The sequence below is a fragment of the Molossus molossus genome, unplaced genomic scaffold (genome assembly GCF_014108415.1).
Source record: "Molossus molossus isolate mMolMol1 unplaced genomic scaffold, mMolMol1.p scaffold_m16_p_1, whole genome shotgun sequence".
In the NCBI taxonomy this organism is placed as follows: Eukaryota; Metazoa; Chordata; class Mammalia; order Chiroptera; family Molossidae; genus Molossus; species Molossus molossus.
The window spans coordinates 195,008,726-195,027,011 of record NW_023425344.1 but is presented as its reverse complement, the minus strand read 5'-3'; the positions used below and the strand labels follow the sequence as shown (position 1 = coordinate 195,027,011).

At 43.8% G+C, this 18,286-nt stretch overlaps 1 protein-coding gene across 1 annotated transcript in view; it reads right to left on the bottom strand.

Moving 5' to 3' along the window:
* The window catches only part of CGNL1 (cingulin like 1), a 152,534-nt gene that overhangs the window by 86,889 nt on the left and 47,359 nt on the right, over positions 1-18,286 (bottom strand). The window contains exons 2-7 of the mRNA XM_036280333.1: positions 9,344-10,930; positions 8,270-8,364; positions 6,564-6,669; positions 2,488-2,589; positions 1,917-2,065; positions 652-787 (exon numbers count right to left, since the gene is read on the bottom strand). Of these exons, the coding sequence (XP_036136226.1) occupies positions 652-787; positions 1,917-2,065; positions 2,488-2,589; positions 6,564-6,669; positions 8,270-8,364; positions 9,344-10,924 (2,169 nt within the window). The 5' untranslated portion in view covers positions 10,925-10,930. The remainder of the gene's footprint in view (positions 1-651; positions 788-1,916; positions 2,066-2,487; positions 2,590-6,563; positions 6,670-8,269; positions 8,365-9,343; positions 10,931-18,286) is intronic.

Here is an 18,286-nt window from a genome sequence, read left to right as displayed (position 1 = left end):
GGGGGGCAGGCTATACCAGGGTAAATGCAAACTCAGATAACAGTGAAAGGAATGTGGGATTCTTGGCTGGATCCTGGCTGGGAGGCAGGGGGAACACAGCCATAAAATATACCTGGAAAACAACTGGAAATTTTTTAATAAGGGTCCAGGTATTAGAATTTGTATTACATTATATATTATAGGAGTCATTTTTTTAGGTGTGATGACAGTATTATGGTTGTAAGAAAATTCCCTAATTTTTAAAAGATGTGTGCTTAAGAATTTAGGAGTGAGGCGTAGTGTTATCGGTAATTTACTTTGAATTGGTTCGGCAAAGATGAACAAATGGATGCATGTAAAAAACAAGGATGAATGGATGAACAGATGAATTAATATTGTAAAATGTTGACAACTGTTGGATCCGGGCTGGGGCTTTATGGGAGTTAATGCAGTATTCTTTCTACTTTTCTGTATGGTTGAAAGTTTCCTAAGACAATGTTTAAACATGTATTACATACAGTGCTCTTATAGAATCTAACCCTGGGCACAGGTGGGGCAAATGCATGAAACAGAATGTGGCTCACGGCACTCAGTCCCCACCCCACCTCCACCATCTCATCCCCTTCAGGCAGATGGGGCCTGTCTTGTCACCTGACCCCACAGTCCCCTTACCTCAATCAGAGCCCCCTTCTCCCTGTCCTCGGATCGCTTAGCACTGTCCAATTCATCGTGCATTTCTGAGAGCTGGTCCTGGAGATCCCTGATCTCAGTCTGGTGCTGTTCCCGTTCCATCTTCACCTGAAACAGCCTGACAGGAAAGAAAGTTCGTCAGACAGACTCTCCTGAGCTCTGCTTATTTTCATCCAGTCTGAGTTCAGACCTTCAGGTGCACGAGCAGAGTCACCTAAAGCCCCAAGGAGCCTCCCATTCTCTGCACCACCCCCCTCAAGAACTGTGGACCAGAAGAGTCAGCAAATTATGGCCTATGGGCCAATCTGGCTCGCTGCCTATTTTTATAAATAAAGTTTTATTGGAATCCAGCCATGCTCATTCCTTTATGTATTGCTTACGGTCATTTACACAATACAATGGCAGAATTGAGTGGTTCCAACACAGACCATATGGCTCATAAACTATAAAGTATTTACTATCTGACAAAAGTTTGCCAACCTCTGCTCTAAATCAAATTCACAACTATTCTACCTTTTTATTCTGTAAAGGCTTTACTACACCCTAAATTTTCTGGTTGTTTTCTTACCAACTTCTTTTCTAAAATAACCCCTAAGAATGTTTTAAAAGCAAAAACTACCCCGTCAAAATTACCAAGGCAATTAAATGCTTTTATAATAAAATGTCCAGTTTTTCTTGACTTTGCCTCCAGACCTCACTCCTGCTTGAACCTTCCCTTAAAGTTTCCATCATGGCCACGGGGCTTCTTCGCACTGTACCTTTTCAGACCTTAGTTTCAGATCTTTTTTCCACAGATTTTAATACAACACAATGACAGGGCCACCTTGGGCTTGACTTTCCATCTCTGCGGACGCAACAGAAGTATAAGCACAGGTCACAGAGACCAGCACCCTCCAGGCTAAAATTCACACACTGGGAGAGTATGGAGGTCTCATGACATGTGCTTTTTGGAGGCTGGGCCCAGGCTCCGTGAAATCTCATCTTTAGACATCACCACTCAGTGTCCCCTGCTTCTCACTTCCCTGGCTATGATAGCACTGTAAGGGCTGAAACTTGACAAGACATGCTCTAAGGTGTACAAAGAATTTGAAAATTATTAACCTTTCTGCTTGCCAGGGAGAAAAGGAAGAGTCAGCAGCCGCTAAAAATATTTGGGAGACCGGGTAAGTACTAAATGGACAAAAAAGGTTCTGGCGGAACTGGATGAAGAACCCAGGAAGGGCACAGGCTCTTGGGCCAGAACTTACTCCTCCAGATTTTTCCGGAGCTCCCCTTCGCTCTCTTCCAGGCGCTGCTGCAGCAGGGAGTTCTCGTTCACCTTACTGTCGTGTTGGCTCTGGAGCTCGTCCAAGTTTGCTTTCATTCTCTCTCTCTCTTCTTTGATATTCTGTTGATTCTAACATGAACACAGGTGATTTTAAAGTACCTCTATCATACATTATTGTTATGCCACAGAAGCCTGTTAAACTCTGATGGACTCCGTGTCTTTGCACTTATATTATTAATTACATTATTATTAATCAAACAATATAATTAAGGCATAGGAGATTGTAACTAAAAACAATATTAAATATTTAATGGGTTGTGATACATAAGCAAACAGTCGCTATATGCTCTGGTTACTTTAAAAAAACAAACACAAGTTCTTTGGACTATAGGAGCCAAATATACAGGAATTTACTTCTGCAGTGAGAGGCGTGTTTCTTTCGGGGGAAAAGAAATTTGACTTTCAGTTCACTTGGGCATCCCAAGGTACTTAAATTATTCTTTATCAATCAAGGCAGAAATGGAAAAAATAACATAGGAAAAATCAGGTACCTTGACTTCTAGTTGAAGCTGTCTCTGAAGTTCAGCCACTTCTGTGGTCAACTTGTTTTTCTGTTCCAATAGATCTTTGACTTCAGATGAAGAATTAGAAGCCTACAATCAATTGCAATGATATCCTAATTGAAATGTTCCAGGTGATTTATTTTAATTCTCTTTCCCTCAAAATACAATCAGACCGGTAACACTAAAATCTTAAGACCCAATTCCCATGTAGACTCCTACAGAAAAGGGGCATGAGGAAGCCTTCTGGGGTGATGCAGTGCCCTATATCTTGATCTGAGTGGTGTTTGCATAGACACATACCTATGTTTTTTAAAAATCAGTGAGCCTCACCCAGCCGTTGTGGCTCAGTGGTTGAGTGTCAACCCATGCTCCAAGAGGTTGCCAGTTCGATTCCCAGTCAGGGAACAGGCCCAGGTTGTGAGCCAAATCCCCAGTGGGGGGCATGCAAGAGGCATCCAATTGATGTTCTCTCTCATCAATGTTTCTCTCTCCCTTTCCCTTCCTCTCTCTCTAAAAATCAATAAAGAAAAAAAAAAACTTTTTTTTTAAATCGGTGAGTCCTGGCTGGTGTGACTCAACTGGTTGAGCGTCATCTTGTACACTGAAAGGTCCCTGGTCCAATTCCCAGTCAAGACACATACCCAGATTGCCTGCTCAATCCCCAGTACATGTGCATGCAGGAGGCAATCAATGTTTCTCATTCTCTCTCTCTCCCTCTCTCTCTAAAGTCAATAAAAACATAAATATATATATAAATTTTTATATATAAACTATGTAATTTACAAAGAAAACTATGTAATTTACTAAAAAACTAAGATCTGTGCAATTTACTATAAGTTATACCCAAATAAAACAATGTAAAAAGAAAAAAATAAATATTTGTGAAGATTCATCTATTGCATAAAGTAATACCCAAAGCCCATGTCTCTGTGTTCCCAAGGCCCTTTGCATAAAAATCTATTAGAGAATCTTCATTAGATTGGGAATTATTGCTCCATAAGCACCAATGAGATGTTTATCCAATTGGGAATTATTGCTCCATAAGCACCAATGAGATGTTTATCCCACACTCTGTATATGCCTACATGCAAGCAGTAAATGAATGTACACCAGCGACATTGGTTTTCTTCTTTTAGATATCATGTTTCCATAACAGAGAAAGATATAATGAGAAGGGATCTGATTAAAGAGAGTCTATCAGAAAACATCTCTGATCTGAGTATAAATATAAATGGATCTCTTTCTTTTTCTTCCACGGACATAATAATAGGATGATGTTCTCAAAAGGATTTGGCTAAAATCCTATAACAAAGTGGTTAGAAAACTACAAATGGGAGCGGGGAATACAAGCAGGAATCAAAGCGCAAAACGGCAGTGACTTGGCCCTCATGCACCTGAATCCAGGTGTGAGTTGTGTATGATGAACCTGGAATAAAGTGTTTCCTCACCTACTCCGGTGAAGTTAACGAGAACCCTGCCCCCCGCCCCTCAGTCAACAAAAATACAGGACTTCCAATTCTCTTAGATAAAATGAGAACAATCCATTTCAGAAATCTAAACCCAGTCCCTGAGGGAACTTGTACACGGCTCTTTCCCAAACAAAAAGTCGGCCTGGAGAGGGTTCTTACATTCTCTCACAGAAAATCACTTAACTGACACCAAGAAGATAAAACTCCAAGCCTTTGCCAGCAAATAATCAGATTCAGAAAATAAGAGGAAGGCAAAGTGAGCAGGAAAACACGGGCAATCCAGCAGCCAGGGCACTGTGGCCGGAGCCTTCGCCCGGAGCCTTCTCCCGTCTCCTCACCACCTCCCACCTGAGTCAGCAGCGCTTCTTAACTGGTCTCCCTTCCTCTAATCTTACCTCTTGCAAAACTCTACAAAAGCAATGAACATGTTTTCTGTGATGCTAGTTATTCCTGTTAAAGTCCATCAATGGTAGCCCATCACCTTCAGTCTGAAATGGAAGCTTATGCGATTTCTGAGGTCTTTCCTACCTGGTGCTTCATCCCCACATGCTCTCTGCTCCAGCCACAAAATTACCTCCACCCCCTCAACCTGGCAAACACATGCGTCTGTGCATTTTATATCTGCCTGCGCCATTCCCTCTACATACAGCGCCCTGCCTTCCTTCTGTCAGAGGATTCTATAATCTTTTGAGACACCATTAGTGCTAGAAACTCCAGAAGGGCTATCCTGATCCCCAGTATGGGCGGGATACTCCTATTCTGTGACCCACAATGACAATCATAACATCAAGACCAAAGGATGTGAAAAGAAAAAAGAAAAAAAGACCAAAGGATGTGTTCTCCCTAAGAATATGCAGGTAAATGAAAAGCAAGAGTTAGAATGATGATTCAAGAGTATTGGCAAAAAAATCCTAAGCTAATTTTAAGAACAATGTCGTGTTCCTGAAGCAAAATGTATAATCTAAAAATTCCCCAGTGGGCCCAGCTAGAGTAGCTCAGTGGATTGAGCGTGGTCCCGTGCAAAAGAGGTTGCCAGTTCGATTCCCAGTCAGGGCACATGCCCAGGTTGCAGGCTCAATTCCCATAGGAGGTGTGGAGGAGGCAGCCAATCAATGTTTCTATCTCACATCGATGTTTCTCTTTCTCTCCCTTCCTCTCTATCTAAAAATCAATTTAAAGAAACATATTTTAAAGATTCCCCAGTGGGAACATCTAATACACACACACACACACACATATATGTGTGTGTGTGTGTGTGTATATATATATATATCAATAAATGTTATATATGGGGTGGGCAAAAGTGAGTTTACAGTTGTATGTGACAATTTATTCTTATATTATTATTATTGAATTTTCCATACAAACAACTGTAAATATACTTTTGCCCACCCCCTGTGCATGTATGTAGATATACACACACACATACACATGTATATAGTTGTATTTGATGCCACAGCAGCAGTCATAGGTTAGCTGAATGCTAAGGGAATACAGAACAGTAGAGAAACGAAGGTAGTTGATGCCTAAAAATACCCTCTATACATTTTTCCAAAGTTGAAAAGAAGCTATAAACAAACTTCCTATTACCCGCCTCTGGGTATCTTCTCCTTCCGGCCCATGTAGAATTACCCTGGGAGGAGAAAGTAAAGACACACAAGCATGAAATGGGTCCCAATTCACGGCGGTGCAGGATGGAGTGAAGTGTTCAGTCATCTCCCTTAAGTGCTACTTCCTTTCAGGGTACAAGGTGTGTCCAACATATAGTAGATGTTCATCAACTACGAGATGAATCCTTTTTAAACAAAAAAATCTCCAAGTCCCAAGTCTAATTCATTACAATTAATTAAACAGGCAGTGTTTATTTTTTCCAAAGAATGTGGCACCACTCCAATCCTTCCTTTCTCTTCCACCGACACCGGCTGGCTCCGCCTGTCTCTATTCCACGGTCTCTTGTCCTGATTCTCTGAAGTCCAGAGCTTGGGCTGAGCCAGTTCACACTCCCCTTCCGGATTTGCCTATGACAATGCTAGGGTATTCTATCCATCAGTATGCTTTATTCTTTCTGGTCTTATTTTCCCTTTCTAAATTCGTTTCATCCTATTATATATTTTTTTATGTTAATCCCTGTCTGAGGATATTTTTCCACTGATTTTTAGTTACGGTGGAAGGAAGGGAGGGAAGGAGTGGGAGAGAGAGAGAAACATCGATGTGAGAGAGAAACATTGATTGGTTGCCTCCCGCAGGACCCCAATTGGGACTGGGGGCCAAACCTGCAACCCAGGTACACGCCCTTGACTGGGAATCGAACCCAACCTAACTGTTGGGCCGGTGCTCTAACTGCTAAGCCAAACCAGCCTGGCCCATCCTATTATATTTATATATTGTTTAAATAAAATCGCAAAACCTTTCTGAGATTAAAAAGAGGCAGAGTGCAAGTTCATATCATGTAAAACACGCTCTTCCGTCTCGGGCAGCTCCCTGCTCAGGAACCCTCCCGCTGGTGCCATAACCGCTCGCACAGCCTGAGGGGACAGCGGTGCGGCTGCCACTGCGGCGCTGAGCGCCTCTGCAAGACACAAAACTGCAGCTTACTTGGTTACTTCCCTGTGTGCTCCCTGCTGCTCGAGACTTTAAAGTCTGGATTTTCTCAAAGACCAGGTTGACTTTCCTTTTCGTGGCATCATCATTCTCGGTGCTCCTGGAAACGAGGCGGAAGAAAGACAACAGTGAGGGGCCACCCCTGGTCTCAGAACATCCTGAGTGTTGTGACACACACAAGCCCTCTAAGAAGACAAAGGGCGAGAGGCATGATCTGTTTTACCAAAAAATTACAAAACCAGTGTGAGAAGGGCAGGATGAACAGGTGTATTTTTTTCATCGAATAAACTGTCCTACGTTACCACTCAATTTGAGAGAGGGGTTCCCGCTTCCAAACGTGTGAAAGAGACACAACAGCACCCTAAATAAGCTTGGAGGGTACATCCAGTGAAAAGTTAGTAATTTGTTGTTTTGAGTCAAATGCATTATATTCATTCCAACAAGGGATTTCTCCACATTTTTACTTTTAATGCTTAAGACTGATCTGCAGTGATCTTACCTTGTTCAGCCTAGGTCTAAAAAAAATAAACCCCCCAAGCCAAGACTGTCAACACGGCAGCCCTTTGTCTAGACTTTGGCAGGTGATGACTGGCTAAAGTCTTATTAACCTCACCCACACCTGCTATCACACAGACCTGGCAATTAGGGGGGAAAATTTTTTTTTTAATGTTTCCTTAAATAGGCACTTCCAGCTAAAGTCTGGCTCACCAGCCTCTCAAATCATAAACCAAAATAAATAAATAAATAAGAGTTTAGAGAATTTTAAAAAATCCAAAGTTCTTCTAACCTTAACCTTAATATGGTAAAACCCTTTACAGAGAGACACTAATAACTAGTTCTTAGGTAGAAGAATAATTTCTTTGGTTACTGTTGTTGTTTTGTGTGTGTGTGTGTGTGTGTGTGTGTGTTTTCAAAAACAGCCCTTATCTTTTAGGTTGAACCTAACTATATTGCTATATTGTCAGCTCTATGTTACTGACAAATAATTGTAAGGCACAATACAAAAAAATGTGAAGTGTTTTGCTATCAATGAGTGTTTGCCATGTGACTTTCAGTCACGTCAGGCTGTGAAGCTTTTTTTTTTTTCTTTTTAATCACATCTGATGAGAGAACTGAAACAGAAACTGCACATTCCCGACCTCGAATGCCAGCACAATTAGTATCTAAGTACAGACTGAAAGCCAGATTATGCCAACTCACCCTCCAAGATAAGTCTGTGGAAAGCACCGCTTTTAAATGACTCATACATGCTTTAAAAATAATGGGAGCAGGGGCTCTGGCCAGTGTCGGCTCTGGGGAGGGAAGGAGGTGTTTTTACTTGTAACTTCTACAAAGGACGTCAGGCTCCTACTGTGCGCACGGAAGGACTCAAGGAGATGGCAGACTTCGTGCAAAGCTGAGTAACAGACATCCTTCCTATCTTTTGTCTTTCGCAACAAATTCAGTAGAATCATTTAGAAACATATATTCATTTTTAATTTTTAAAGTATGATGTCCTTCCCTAGCATCCCCTCCCCTGCCCTTCACTCCCAGCCACCCGAGATTTAAGTGCTGCCGTGAAAACTCCAGCCACGGACTCTTAACCCTCACATGGATCACACCGGGCAGCAGGGGAGGGCAAAACCCAAGGTCCCGGGAAAGCGAGGGAAGAGCCCCACAAGAAATGACAATATTTCGCTGCTTTAAGGAAAAACACTAACCCTTCTTTGAGGTAATTGTAAAGTATCTGCTTGGCCGTCTCCTCATTGGTTTTCTGAGTGAGCTCTTGCTGGCCTTTTAACAGATCCGGTGTGGCCTGGAACAGAATGTGGTCATTAGATCCCGGGACGGTGTTCCCAGGAAGGAGGGAAGGCCCGAGCGCCGGAGCTTCCATACACATTCCTACTTTCCAAAAATGACTCCTCAGGTAAGGATCCTCGTTACAACTGGTTCCACCACTCACTAAGTAGCCCTGTAACCTTGGGCAAGTTATTTAACTTTCCCTCACCTCGATGTTCTCACCTGTAAATTGAGGTTAACAGGGCTCACCTTCACAGGGCTGGTGCCCATCCTATAATCTACAACAAATAGTGCCTGATACTAACTAACCTTATTATCGTTTTTATCATTATCATTAATTTTTTTTATTGTCTACCAAAACACTAAATGTACCACTTACATGCCATCACTTTAGGGTTAACCTTAAATTAGGATTAACCTACTTTCTCAGGCCAGAAATTAACCCACTCACTCAAGTTCATGAGGAAAATTAATGTAGCAACACAAACTTACGCACTGAGCCTCTGTGTGGAAACAAAGCCCAAGTACTTCCTGATTTCACATCTATACAAACAGAAAAGTCAAACTTCTCTGTAGTGTTTGACCAGTTACTTCACAGAGAAGGCCCAGTGGAAATATAATTGTACTTGAATTAACTTAGAAAACCATACAGTTGGCAGTAGGACATATCCGTAGGAAAAACTCTTTTAAACAAATCGATGTGTGCCCTGCCCAGTGTGGCTCAGTTGGCTGGGCGTCGTCCCGTGCACCAAAAGGTTGCTGGTTCAATTCCCAGTCAGGGCACATGGCAGGGTGAGGGGCTCAAGCCCGGGTGAGGGGCGTGCAGGAGGCAGCTAATCAATGTTTCCCTCTCTGTCTCTTTAAAAATTCAATTCAAAATCTTTAAAAACAACCAACGTGCCACCACCCATTCCAGACGTAGGGTATGTATTTCTACAGCCCCCTCAGCACAAGGCTGCAGGGTCTCGAAGGGGAAGAAGACCCACTAGTATTACCTGAGTATTTGAGGTGGAAGTAAATGTCTTCACAGAAATCTTCTTGGCCCCCGAGTCAGGTGAAGTCGCGAGCCCCCAACTCTGCAACATCAGCGTGGCAGTGGCTGTTTTGATTTCTTCCTCCTTCTTATTCTGTGCTGGGAGAGAGGGTGCACACGAGGGTATCCCTTCCTGACCACCTTTGCTTTCTAGAACTTTCCCGTCTTTGCTCTGCTGGGGAGGCCTGGGGTGGGCTGCCTGCGGCCTGGCGGAGGCGCGGCCGGCGCTCTGTTTCCGCCGGTGCTCCTGGGCCGCGGGCCGCGGTGGGCACACCTGGGAGGGGCGCAGCAGGTGCTCGCTGGACTTGCCCAGGTTCCTGCTGAATTCGCTGAGGTACTCCGAGCTCCCCTGGAGACCGAAAGGAAAGGCACTGTCCACGCTTCGGGACCTCTTCCGATCTTCTGGGTTGATTCTGTTTCTCCTCCCAGATCTTCCCCTTCTCTGCAGCCCAGGTTTCTGGTCAAATTTTTCAATTAACTGATCCACGCCAGGAATGGATCCTGTATCAATATCCCGCCCCGTTCCTGGCAAGAAGGGGATGTACCTTCTGTTTTCGTGACGATTCACATTGTCAGCATGGATGGCACATTCCTGATCGTCAAGTAAGAACCGGTACAAGGAGTTGGCCGAAGTGGGCGTTGTGGATGAGGAGGAGGATCTCCGAGAGCGGCCTCCGTCCAGGATGGCACCCGCTGAGTCCTGTCGCCGGAAGGGAAGCACGTCTGGCCTGGTTTTCTTGGTTTCGGAGTGGGTGTGTGGGCTGTGGGCAGGGGGGGTTCTCCCGCTAGGGGAAAGGACCTCCTCTGCCAGCCCCGGCTTGGCGCAGCTCTGCACGTTCACGCACACCGAGGTCTGCTTCTTGGGGTCGTCTATGACCACCGAGCTGCATAAACGAATGGCCGTCACGTTGGATTTGGCCAGGTCCTCCAAAGAGAGGCTGGTAGGCTGGGGACCACTAGGTTTGGGAAAGCAAGTCCAACCCTTCTTGTGAGTACCTTCTCCGGCTAAGGTTTTTAGCCAATTGCTCTGAGGAGGCTGGTGATGCCGAACGTTCGACTCGCTCTTCTCAGGATCATAGGGCTGCAAAAGCTCTGGGTGCCTCTGGGAGTTCAGCACGTGGGATGGCGTCACTGGCCCCTCTTTGCATTCCAGAACTCCATTCTTGCCCTCGAAGGGAGAAGGTTGCTTCAGGGTTTTCCCTGAGGTGGGCTGGGCATACGGGTTTTCCGGAAGCTGCGATTCTTCTGCACTGTCTTCTTGTAGCCCAGCCCCGTTGCTGGGATGCACAGGCAGGCTGTTTACCACCGGAGGTGGAAAGGATGGCCCGTTTTCAGAAAAAGATGTGCCTGGCAGGCAGTGCTCTGTGTTATTCAGGACGATGTAGGGGTGGCCATCGATTCCTTGTACCCGAATACTGACACCATAGGAGCCTGGCTTAGGGTGCGGGGAATTCCTTAATTTTTTGGTTTCATCACTTGCGAGTCTCAGGTGGACACCGTATTCCTGCTGCACGTGTTGATATTCACCGAAATACAGCTCCATGGTTCGCTACCAGGGGAAGATGGGGTAAAAGAGGACATTCGGTTAGAATTACATCTGTTTAAATGAAGATTACGTGGGGGAACTTCAAAGTTCAATGAAAACAAAACACCTTAATCAGCAAGGAAACTTTCAGAACCAAATGCTTGTCCAAGGAGGCCTTTCTGGATGCCCCTGGGCGCATGTGACCGTGGTGTTGGTCAACACCGGGCTTGAACCCTGGCCTTAGGGTAGAGGACTAGTGTAATGATCTGAAGCTTTTGGCATAACTTCATGATTCTGTCTCTAGCTGATGGGCTGTTCTGGTTGCTTCGTTTTATTTCCTCAACCGGTTTCCTCACACTTTAGGCTATTTATTTTTAACCAATAGGGATGTTCCAGTTACCTGCGTTTGAGAGCAGGTACTTTTCCATGAAATTTATTCAGAGCTATGGTGTTCTGAGGCTTACCACTTTTCTCTCTTTCCGTGTCATTAGTTTTTCTGTCAAAACAACCCTCTTAACCTTTTTTTTTTTTAATCCTCACCCGAGGACATTTTTTGTTCAGATAGAGTGGGAGGGGGAGAGAGGAAGAGAGAGAGAGAGAGAAACATCGATGTGAAAGGGACACATCGAGTGGTTGCCACCAGCACGACCCAACCAGGGCCGGGGACAAACTGCAACCGAGGTACATGCCCTTAGCGGGAACCGAACCCTGGTCTCTCCAGACCGCAGGCCAACGCTCTAACCAGCCAGGGCCCTCTCAACCTTTTTTATGTGTAACCCTGCTCTGACATCTTCTTCGCTACTTATTTGGATATACTGTTTGAAACATTTTTACTTTAAGGTAAACATTTTTACTGTTTGCGAGACCGACAGCAAGAACAAATGATTAAAAACAATTTTCAGTCATTTTTCTTACTAGAAAAGGTTAAGTACATATGGATCTGAAAAATGGTATAAAACACTGCAGACTCAAAGCTCTTTATTTTGTGATGAGTCCTAACGCCAAGAATCCCTTCCTCCTGGTGTGGCCACCCTGGTGTGAGACCGCACACAGGTCACCAGCCATGCCACACTCAGAGGCTTGCTCACCAGAAATGCACTTCAATCACACTGGCAAACTCCACAGCAAAGGAGATACAGGGGGAGCAGTCAGAACTGGTCTCAGATCAAGGCCATCTCATTTCCTTCACTGTTACCAGCCTTTTTGAGTTTCTTTCTATATGGAGTCAATCTGGTAGCAAATTTTCCAAGAAAATCATCTATTTAATCCACATTTTTAAATTTATTTCCACAGAGTTTTGCAAAGTAGAAGTCATTTCATCTCCATATCTACTTCTCATGATCTAGATTTATCTTTTTCTTTTTGTTTTGTTTTTCATTTTCTAATGTTTTGAGTTCCAGTTTGAACGTTACTTCCTTCTGCTTTCCTTGATTTTGTTTTTGTTTCTAATTTCTTGACTTGCATGCTTCATTTGTTTATTTTCATTCTTTAATTATATTCCATATACTGTGATATGTGACTATGTCAGTTAGGAATTTTGTTTGTGCCTACTAACAAAGAAACCCAAAATAGCAACTTAAGAGTTAAGATTTCCACCACACACACACCATCCCCCCCACCCCTCCAAGAGGTAGGAAGTCCAGGGCTGGAATGAATGAATCCCAGGATATTATTAAGGAACACCTCTTTTATCTTTCTACTCATCTACCTTTAGAATGTATCAGACATCTTCTGATAAGAAGACGGCTGACCCAGGGATCACATATGCCAAAGGCTGATTAGAGAGCTGAGTCACCTTTCTTTTTAAGCAACTTTCCTGGAAGCCCTGCCCACCAATAATCCCTTGCATCCTATTGGTGAGAACTTAATCACATGGCCACCCCCCAGCCCCAATGACTGAAAGGAGGGTTGTGAAATAGGGTTTTTAGCTGGTCAATGACACTCTCGACAAAATCAATATTCTGTTAGTAAAAAGAGAAGAGAACGGGCATTGGAAAGCAGCGTTCCGCCATAGTAATGTTTCTATTATTTTCCAGATGGTTTCAAGTTGTGGTTTTGATTTCTTCTTTGACACAAGAGTCGTTTTTGAGAGTTTTTTTTTCATATCCAGTATGTTTGTTGTGTTGTTTTGGCTTGGAGGGTGTTTGTTTCTACTTGCACTGTAGTTAGAAAAAAAAGTCTATTATTTCTTCCTTTTAAAATGTATTCAAGTCTCCTTTGTGGACACACATTATGGATAACTTCTGTCAATGTCTAATGGGTGTAGTCTCCTTTTCAAGGCATGGCATTCAAAATATATCCATTAATACAACTTTACCAAGTATTTAGTTCAGCTATTTTCTTTCTGATTTATCTTGGGTCTTCCTGGATACATGTGTCTCCTACTGCTGGCTATCAGTTTGGCTTGGTGGTTATCCTTTCAAATGTAAAACATGTTAGACATCACCTATTTTAAAGATAGGAACAACTCTGAGAGGTATATTCACCTGTAAAATTCATCATTATCTCACAGATTCCAACTATTTCATTATGTCTACTTTCATCCATTACACTAACATTTTTAAATAATTTTTTTAATCAAAGTAAAATGAAAGATATGAAAACAGCTTCCCGTCCCCCCTCCCAGTCATATTCCCCAGAGGAAACCAACTGCAAATTATAGCTGGTTTTTCTAGTACTTACCTCCCTGTTGCTAAGTAATCTGCCTATTTCTTAATTTACCAGGTTTACATGTGGTAAATAACACAGCATACATATGAATTTCTCATTCTGCTAGCTTCTCAATAATAAAATCAAGAGCCAACTCTTTATATTATCACGGCCACATAAATATTGTTCACCAAAGAGCCAAGTTATAGACTCTGGTCATCTTTTCTTTCTTATAAAACTTGAACTTTTCTAGACTTAATAATCAATAGCTATTTTTACTTGTCTTGCTTACTATATACCTATCCTTAAATCCTTTCATCCGATGAATGACAACTGTTACTCGTCTCTAGTTCTATGAAATGTTCTTGTATTATTTCTATGATAATGTTCAGAGAACCATTTTATTTGTTTTTGACTTTTGCATCTAATATATCAGTAATGTTGAGTCTTTTAGACTTAATTTCCATTTTCCCCATTTCTTTCCCATCTACATTTCAACTCCATTTGTTGTTGTTGTTGTTATTGTTCTACTTTTGGAGAAATATATCCTCAACTGTTTTGTGTTTTTTTTAATTCGAGTAGTTAGTTTGTTATTTCCACTATCTTTTTATTGTTTTCTAATTCCCTTTCATAAGTGCTATTGTCATTTTAGACTAACATAGCTTCTCTCTTTCTGCTTTATTCAGAAAATACATTTTCTCTGCTGCCTGCACCATTTCCATTGTCTGTAAGGTTTCTCTTCTCTCTGTTTTTGTCCATGTCTTCTGTGTGGAGGCTTCCCTGCTATGACTCCAATCCTCAGCCACTGATCCCACTTAAGAGCAAAGTACTAAAAGCAGACTGGACGCTCTATATAGGTGGTGGAGTTACTCGCTGGTGAGCTTCAAGTAATGTAGGAAAAACGGTGCCGAGCTTTACCCATACATTTCAGTATCCGGGGGCATTTTTTTCAGAGCTATTCGATTTGTCAAGACAGGCAGCTTCCAATCCCTTGTTGGGGTTACACAGGCCAGGCTGCTGCCACAATGGAACAGGGCAGGAGACAAGCGTGCAAGTCCCAGCTCTCATTGTCCCCCGTTTTCAGTCCCCCACACCCTCTTCCAACATTATTCCAGTTCAGTTTCTCCAAAGAATAGACCTCCAGTCTGCTCTGGGGTGAGGAGGGGCAGGGCCAGGCGGCACCCAGCCATCCAGGGTGCAGAGGGGGCCCTGCTCCAGTTCTCATGGTCCCTAATTCCCGGACGTCGGCTCCTCACCCTGCCTTCTACAGGAACGGGTGCCCTCCATTCCGAGCCTCTCCGCAGTCTGCGGGTGACCACCTCATGGGTGTACCACCAGCACTTGAGGTCGACGCATCTAGCACTCCGCTAATTCAGTTATTTCACCCCTCCGTTGGCTTCGGGGCTCTGCTCGGCTAAGTCTGCAAGGCCATCCTTTGCCTTTGTAGGCTTCATTCTTAGCCCTTTACCATTTTTTGAGTGGGATTTCGAAAAGGAGAGATCTAACATCTAGCTTGATGAGACTAATAATATTTGTGGCACGCTTCAATACTAGAATAAGAACAGCCGACGTGCCTTTGGCTGATGAAGCAATGCGTGAAGGCCGAAACCAACGGACTGGTGCGTCCTGAGCCCTGGATTCGCAGCCACGCTGCCATGTTCTATTCTGGATCTCCACACGTGTTTGTGCTCATTACAGTTTACCAAAAACATATTCTTTAACAGAAGAGCTTCTGTACAAACAAGTTTATTCACTATGATGGGTTTTTTTAATGATATTTACTCACCAATAATCTCTTCTTCTTATGCTGGCTCTGACTTCTCTCTGAAAATATTTCTTCTAACCTTTATTAATAACATTATTTTCTAGGATGTTATAGTCCTGTTCATTAGCTGCTGCCACTACAGTCAACACTAATTACATTTCAATCTTTGAATAAGGCCAATTTGGATTTTTGCAATCTTAGCTCCCTGTTAGCAAATTAATCCGCATGTTTGAATTTCATGAAATGTCCACAATTTCTATTTCCTTGACAACAAACCTCAAGCCAACATTTTCACAGTATGACAGTTTTCAGCTGCGCTCAGGTGTCTTCAGCAAATGTGGATTTCCTCCCCAGCCCAGTGTAAACACCGAGCTAATGAATGAGGGTCAGGACAGCTGTTCTCCATTTCCAGACACAGGGTCACCTCGCCGTCCTAACTGCTCTGCAGACACGCTCGCTCCGCCAGGGACCAAGCCCAGCCCAGGGCTTACATAACCCGGCAGTGCGTGCTGACCAGCTGCCAGGACGCAGCACTGTGGCACTTGGCAAACAGAAGTGGCGTTTTGGAGTGGAAATAATGCTTTTGGAAAAGACCACTAAATGATGATAATTGCTTTAGTTAGTGAGATCAATGTGTTGTGAGTAAGAACAAAGAGCTTAGCACTTAGAAGAACTATGAACACATGCCAGGTAGAAACGTTTCCTCTCTCTGGGCCATCACATGTTATCAGCTGAGCGTGGAGAAGTCACAGTGTTGGCCTGCACACCCACCCTAGAGCCCAGTGGCACCTCCAAGACCTGCAAGCACATTCTCCGGCAATTCCAGAGGCCCTCATGACGACCACGGAGAAGCCCCCGGGCAACTGGAAACCTTTCCGCCATGGCGTGCCCTCCCTCCCGGGGACAGCAGCCCCCACCTGCCAGGCCAGGCTGGTCCAAGCACCAGCGTGGACCTGGCACAGGGGAGGACTCCAGGCATGTTGGCTTGGAATGAATAGTTCCAGTTTATCACACATGTCATCTAAAAGAGCACCTAAAGCAGAGACGGGGAGCTAATGAGCCTCAGTCTTGAGCTTAATTGCAGGAAATAAGAAGGGAGCTGCCAACCCAGTATTTCCCCAGAGTGGGGCTCGCTGACTATCTCGGGGAGAGAGGAGCCACTGCGGGTCAGACGATGCGCGCAAGCTACCACCTCTAAAGAGAGAACAAAATGTTCTCCTAAAGAGCTTGCTTATAAAACTGGTAGAAAGACATGAATTTTGTGTGGGAATATGCACAGTAGAACCTCAAGTAGTCAAATATATGTGATGGAAGGAAACTGAAGTGGGTGGTGAGCGAGCACATAATTCAATATACAGATGATGGATTACAGAAATGTACACTTGAAACTCATCTAATCTTATTAACCAATGTCACCCCAAGAAATTTAATTTGAAAAAGGAATCTCAACTAGATAAAAGTGAAAAATCAGAGTGCAGAAACCCAAGGTTAGCAAAATGCTTACTGTTTAATGCATTCCTAAACATGACAGAAAGAGGCAGCCTTACCTGAATGGAGCCTTATTTCCTTTCCCTTCCTCCCTCCCTCCCTCCCTCCCTCCCTCCCCTCCTTCCTCTTTCTTCCTATCTACCTATCTATCTACCTATCAGTTTTAGTGTACAAACATAGGAAACTGACCAAACGTCCAGTATTTCTAAGGAAATACCTTTAAACACAGCCAAGCCTTCAGAACTCCCTGGGAAAACAATTTCAAAAATAAACTTGGAGCCCTGGCCTATGTGGCTCCGTGGTTAGAGCATCGGCGTGCACACCCAGGGGTTGCAAGTTCGATCCCCAGCCTGGTGAGGGCACCTGCAAGTGGCAACCTATCTTTGTGTCTCTCACATCGACGTCTCTCTCTCTTTCTCACCCACTCCCTCCCTCCCACTCTCTCTAAAAAAAAAAAAAAAAAAATCCTCAGGTGAGGATTAACCTAAATAAATAATAAAAATAAATTTTGAGGTTTGAAAATGACGGCAAAGTTACTGTCTACTTGACACGGGTCTGTATGGTTTGAATCTCTTTAAATGAGCATGACGACCAAAACTATTCTATTTGGGGGAAAAAATTAAATTTTAATATGGAGTGCTGCAGTTTCATCCCAACTCGTACAAAAAGGAGGGTGGCAAAGGGAAAAGAAGGGTCTGCAGGAAGGTCCCTTCTATACTAGGGTTGGACACCACTGAGAACCCACCAGGAAGGTGAAGACTGGGGTCACCAGACTGACTAATCTGACCACACGCAGACTGGAGCACAGGCACCCAGCTGGCTTTCCTGGGACCCACCACCTCACCTCGACGTGCTCCCCCACTCCTGTCCCTATCGATGGTCTCCCACCACATCAGTCTCTGTTCCACACTGGAACAGAGGGGTTTTGTCCCACCCTCTTCCCTACCTGGTTAGAATGCGTATTACCACTGAATTTATGGGGTTAGTACGTTCCCAACTTTAATTTTAAAATTCAGTGATTGGTACTTTACATTCCACCTAGTCTCTGAAAAAATACAGAATTCAGGTCCACAAAATGTTTAGGAAATGTGACTCACCCCTCTTCACCTCTTGACCCTGAAGTGCTTTCTGAACGTTCTGCCGCCAGTACGGGGCTAAGACAGGGAAGCCTTGGTCCCGAAGGCGAGCGATGGAGCCCAGCCGGGTATAGGGACGGGAACGTGTCTGTCACGGGACTCGGGTCAAGTCGGGCATGTCCTTTAACTTCCCAGGGTTTCCCTATCTCAAAAGTCAGATTACTAATGGTGACCTCCAAAGGTGCTTGGGTAAATTAAATCCTATAGCGTCTGTTACATAAAAAGCAGGAAATAATAGATGAAAAAAATTCAGTGTGGCATTTATGGCCACAAGAAAGCTGGCTTTGATCATAGAATGTTTTCGAATATGTCTGAGACAGTGTCTAAAAACCCCACTGGTTA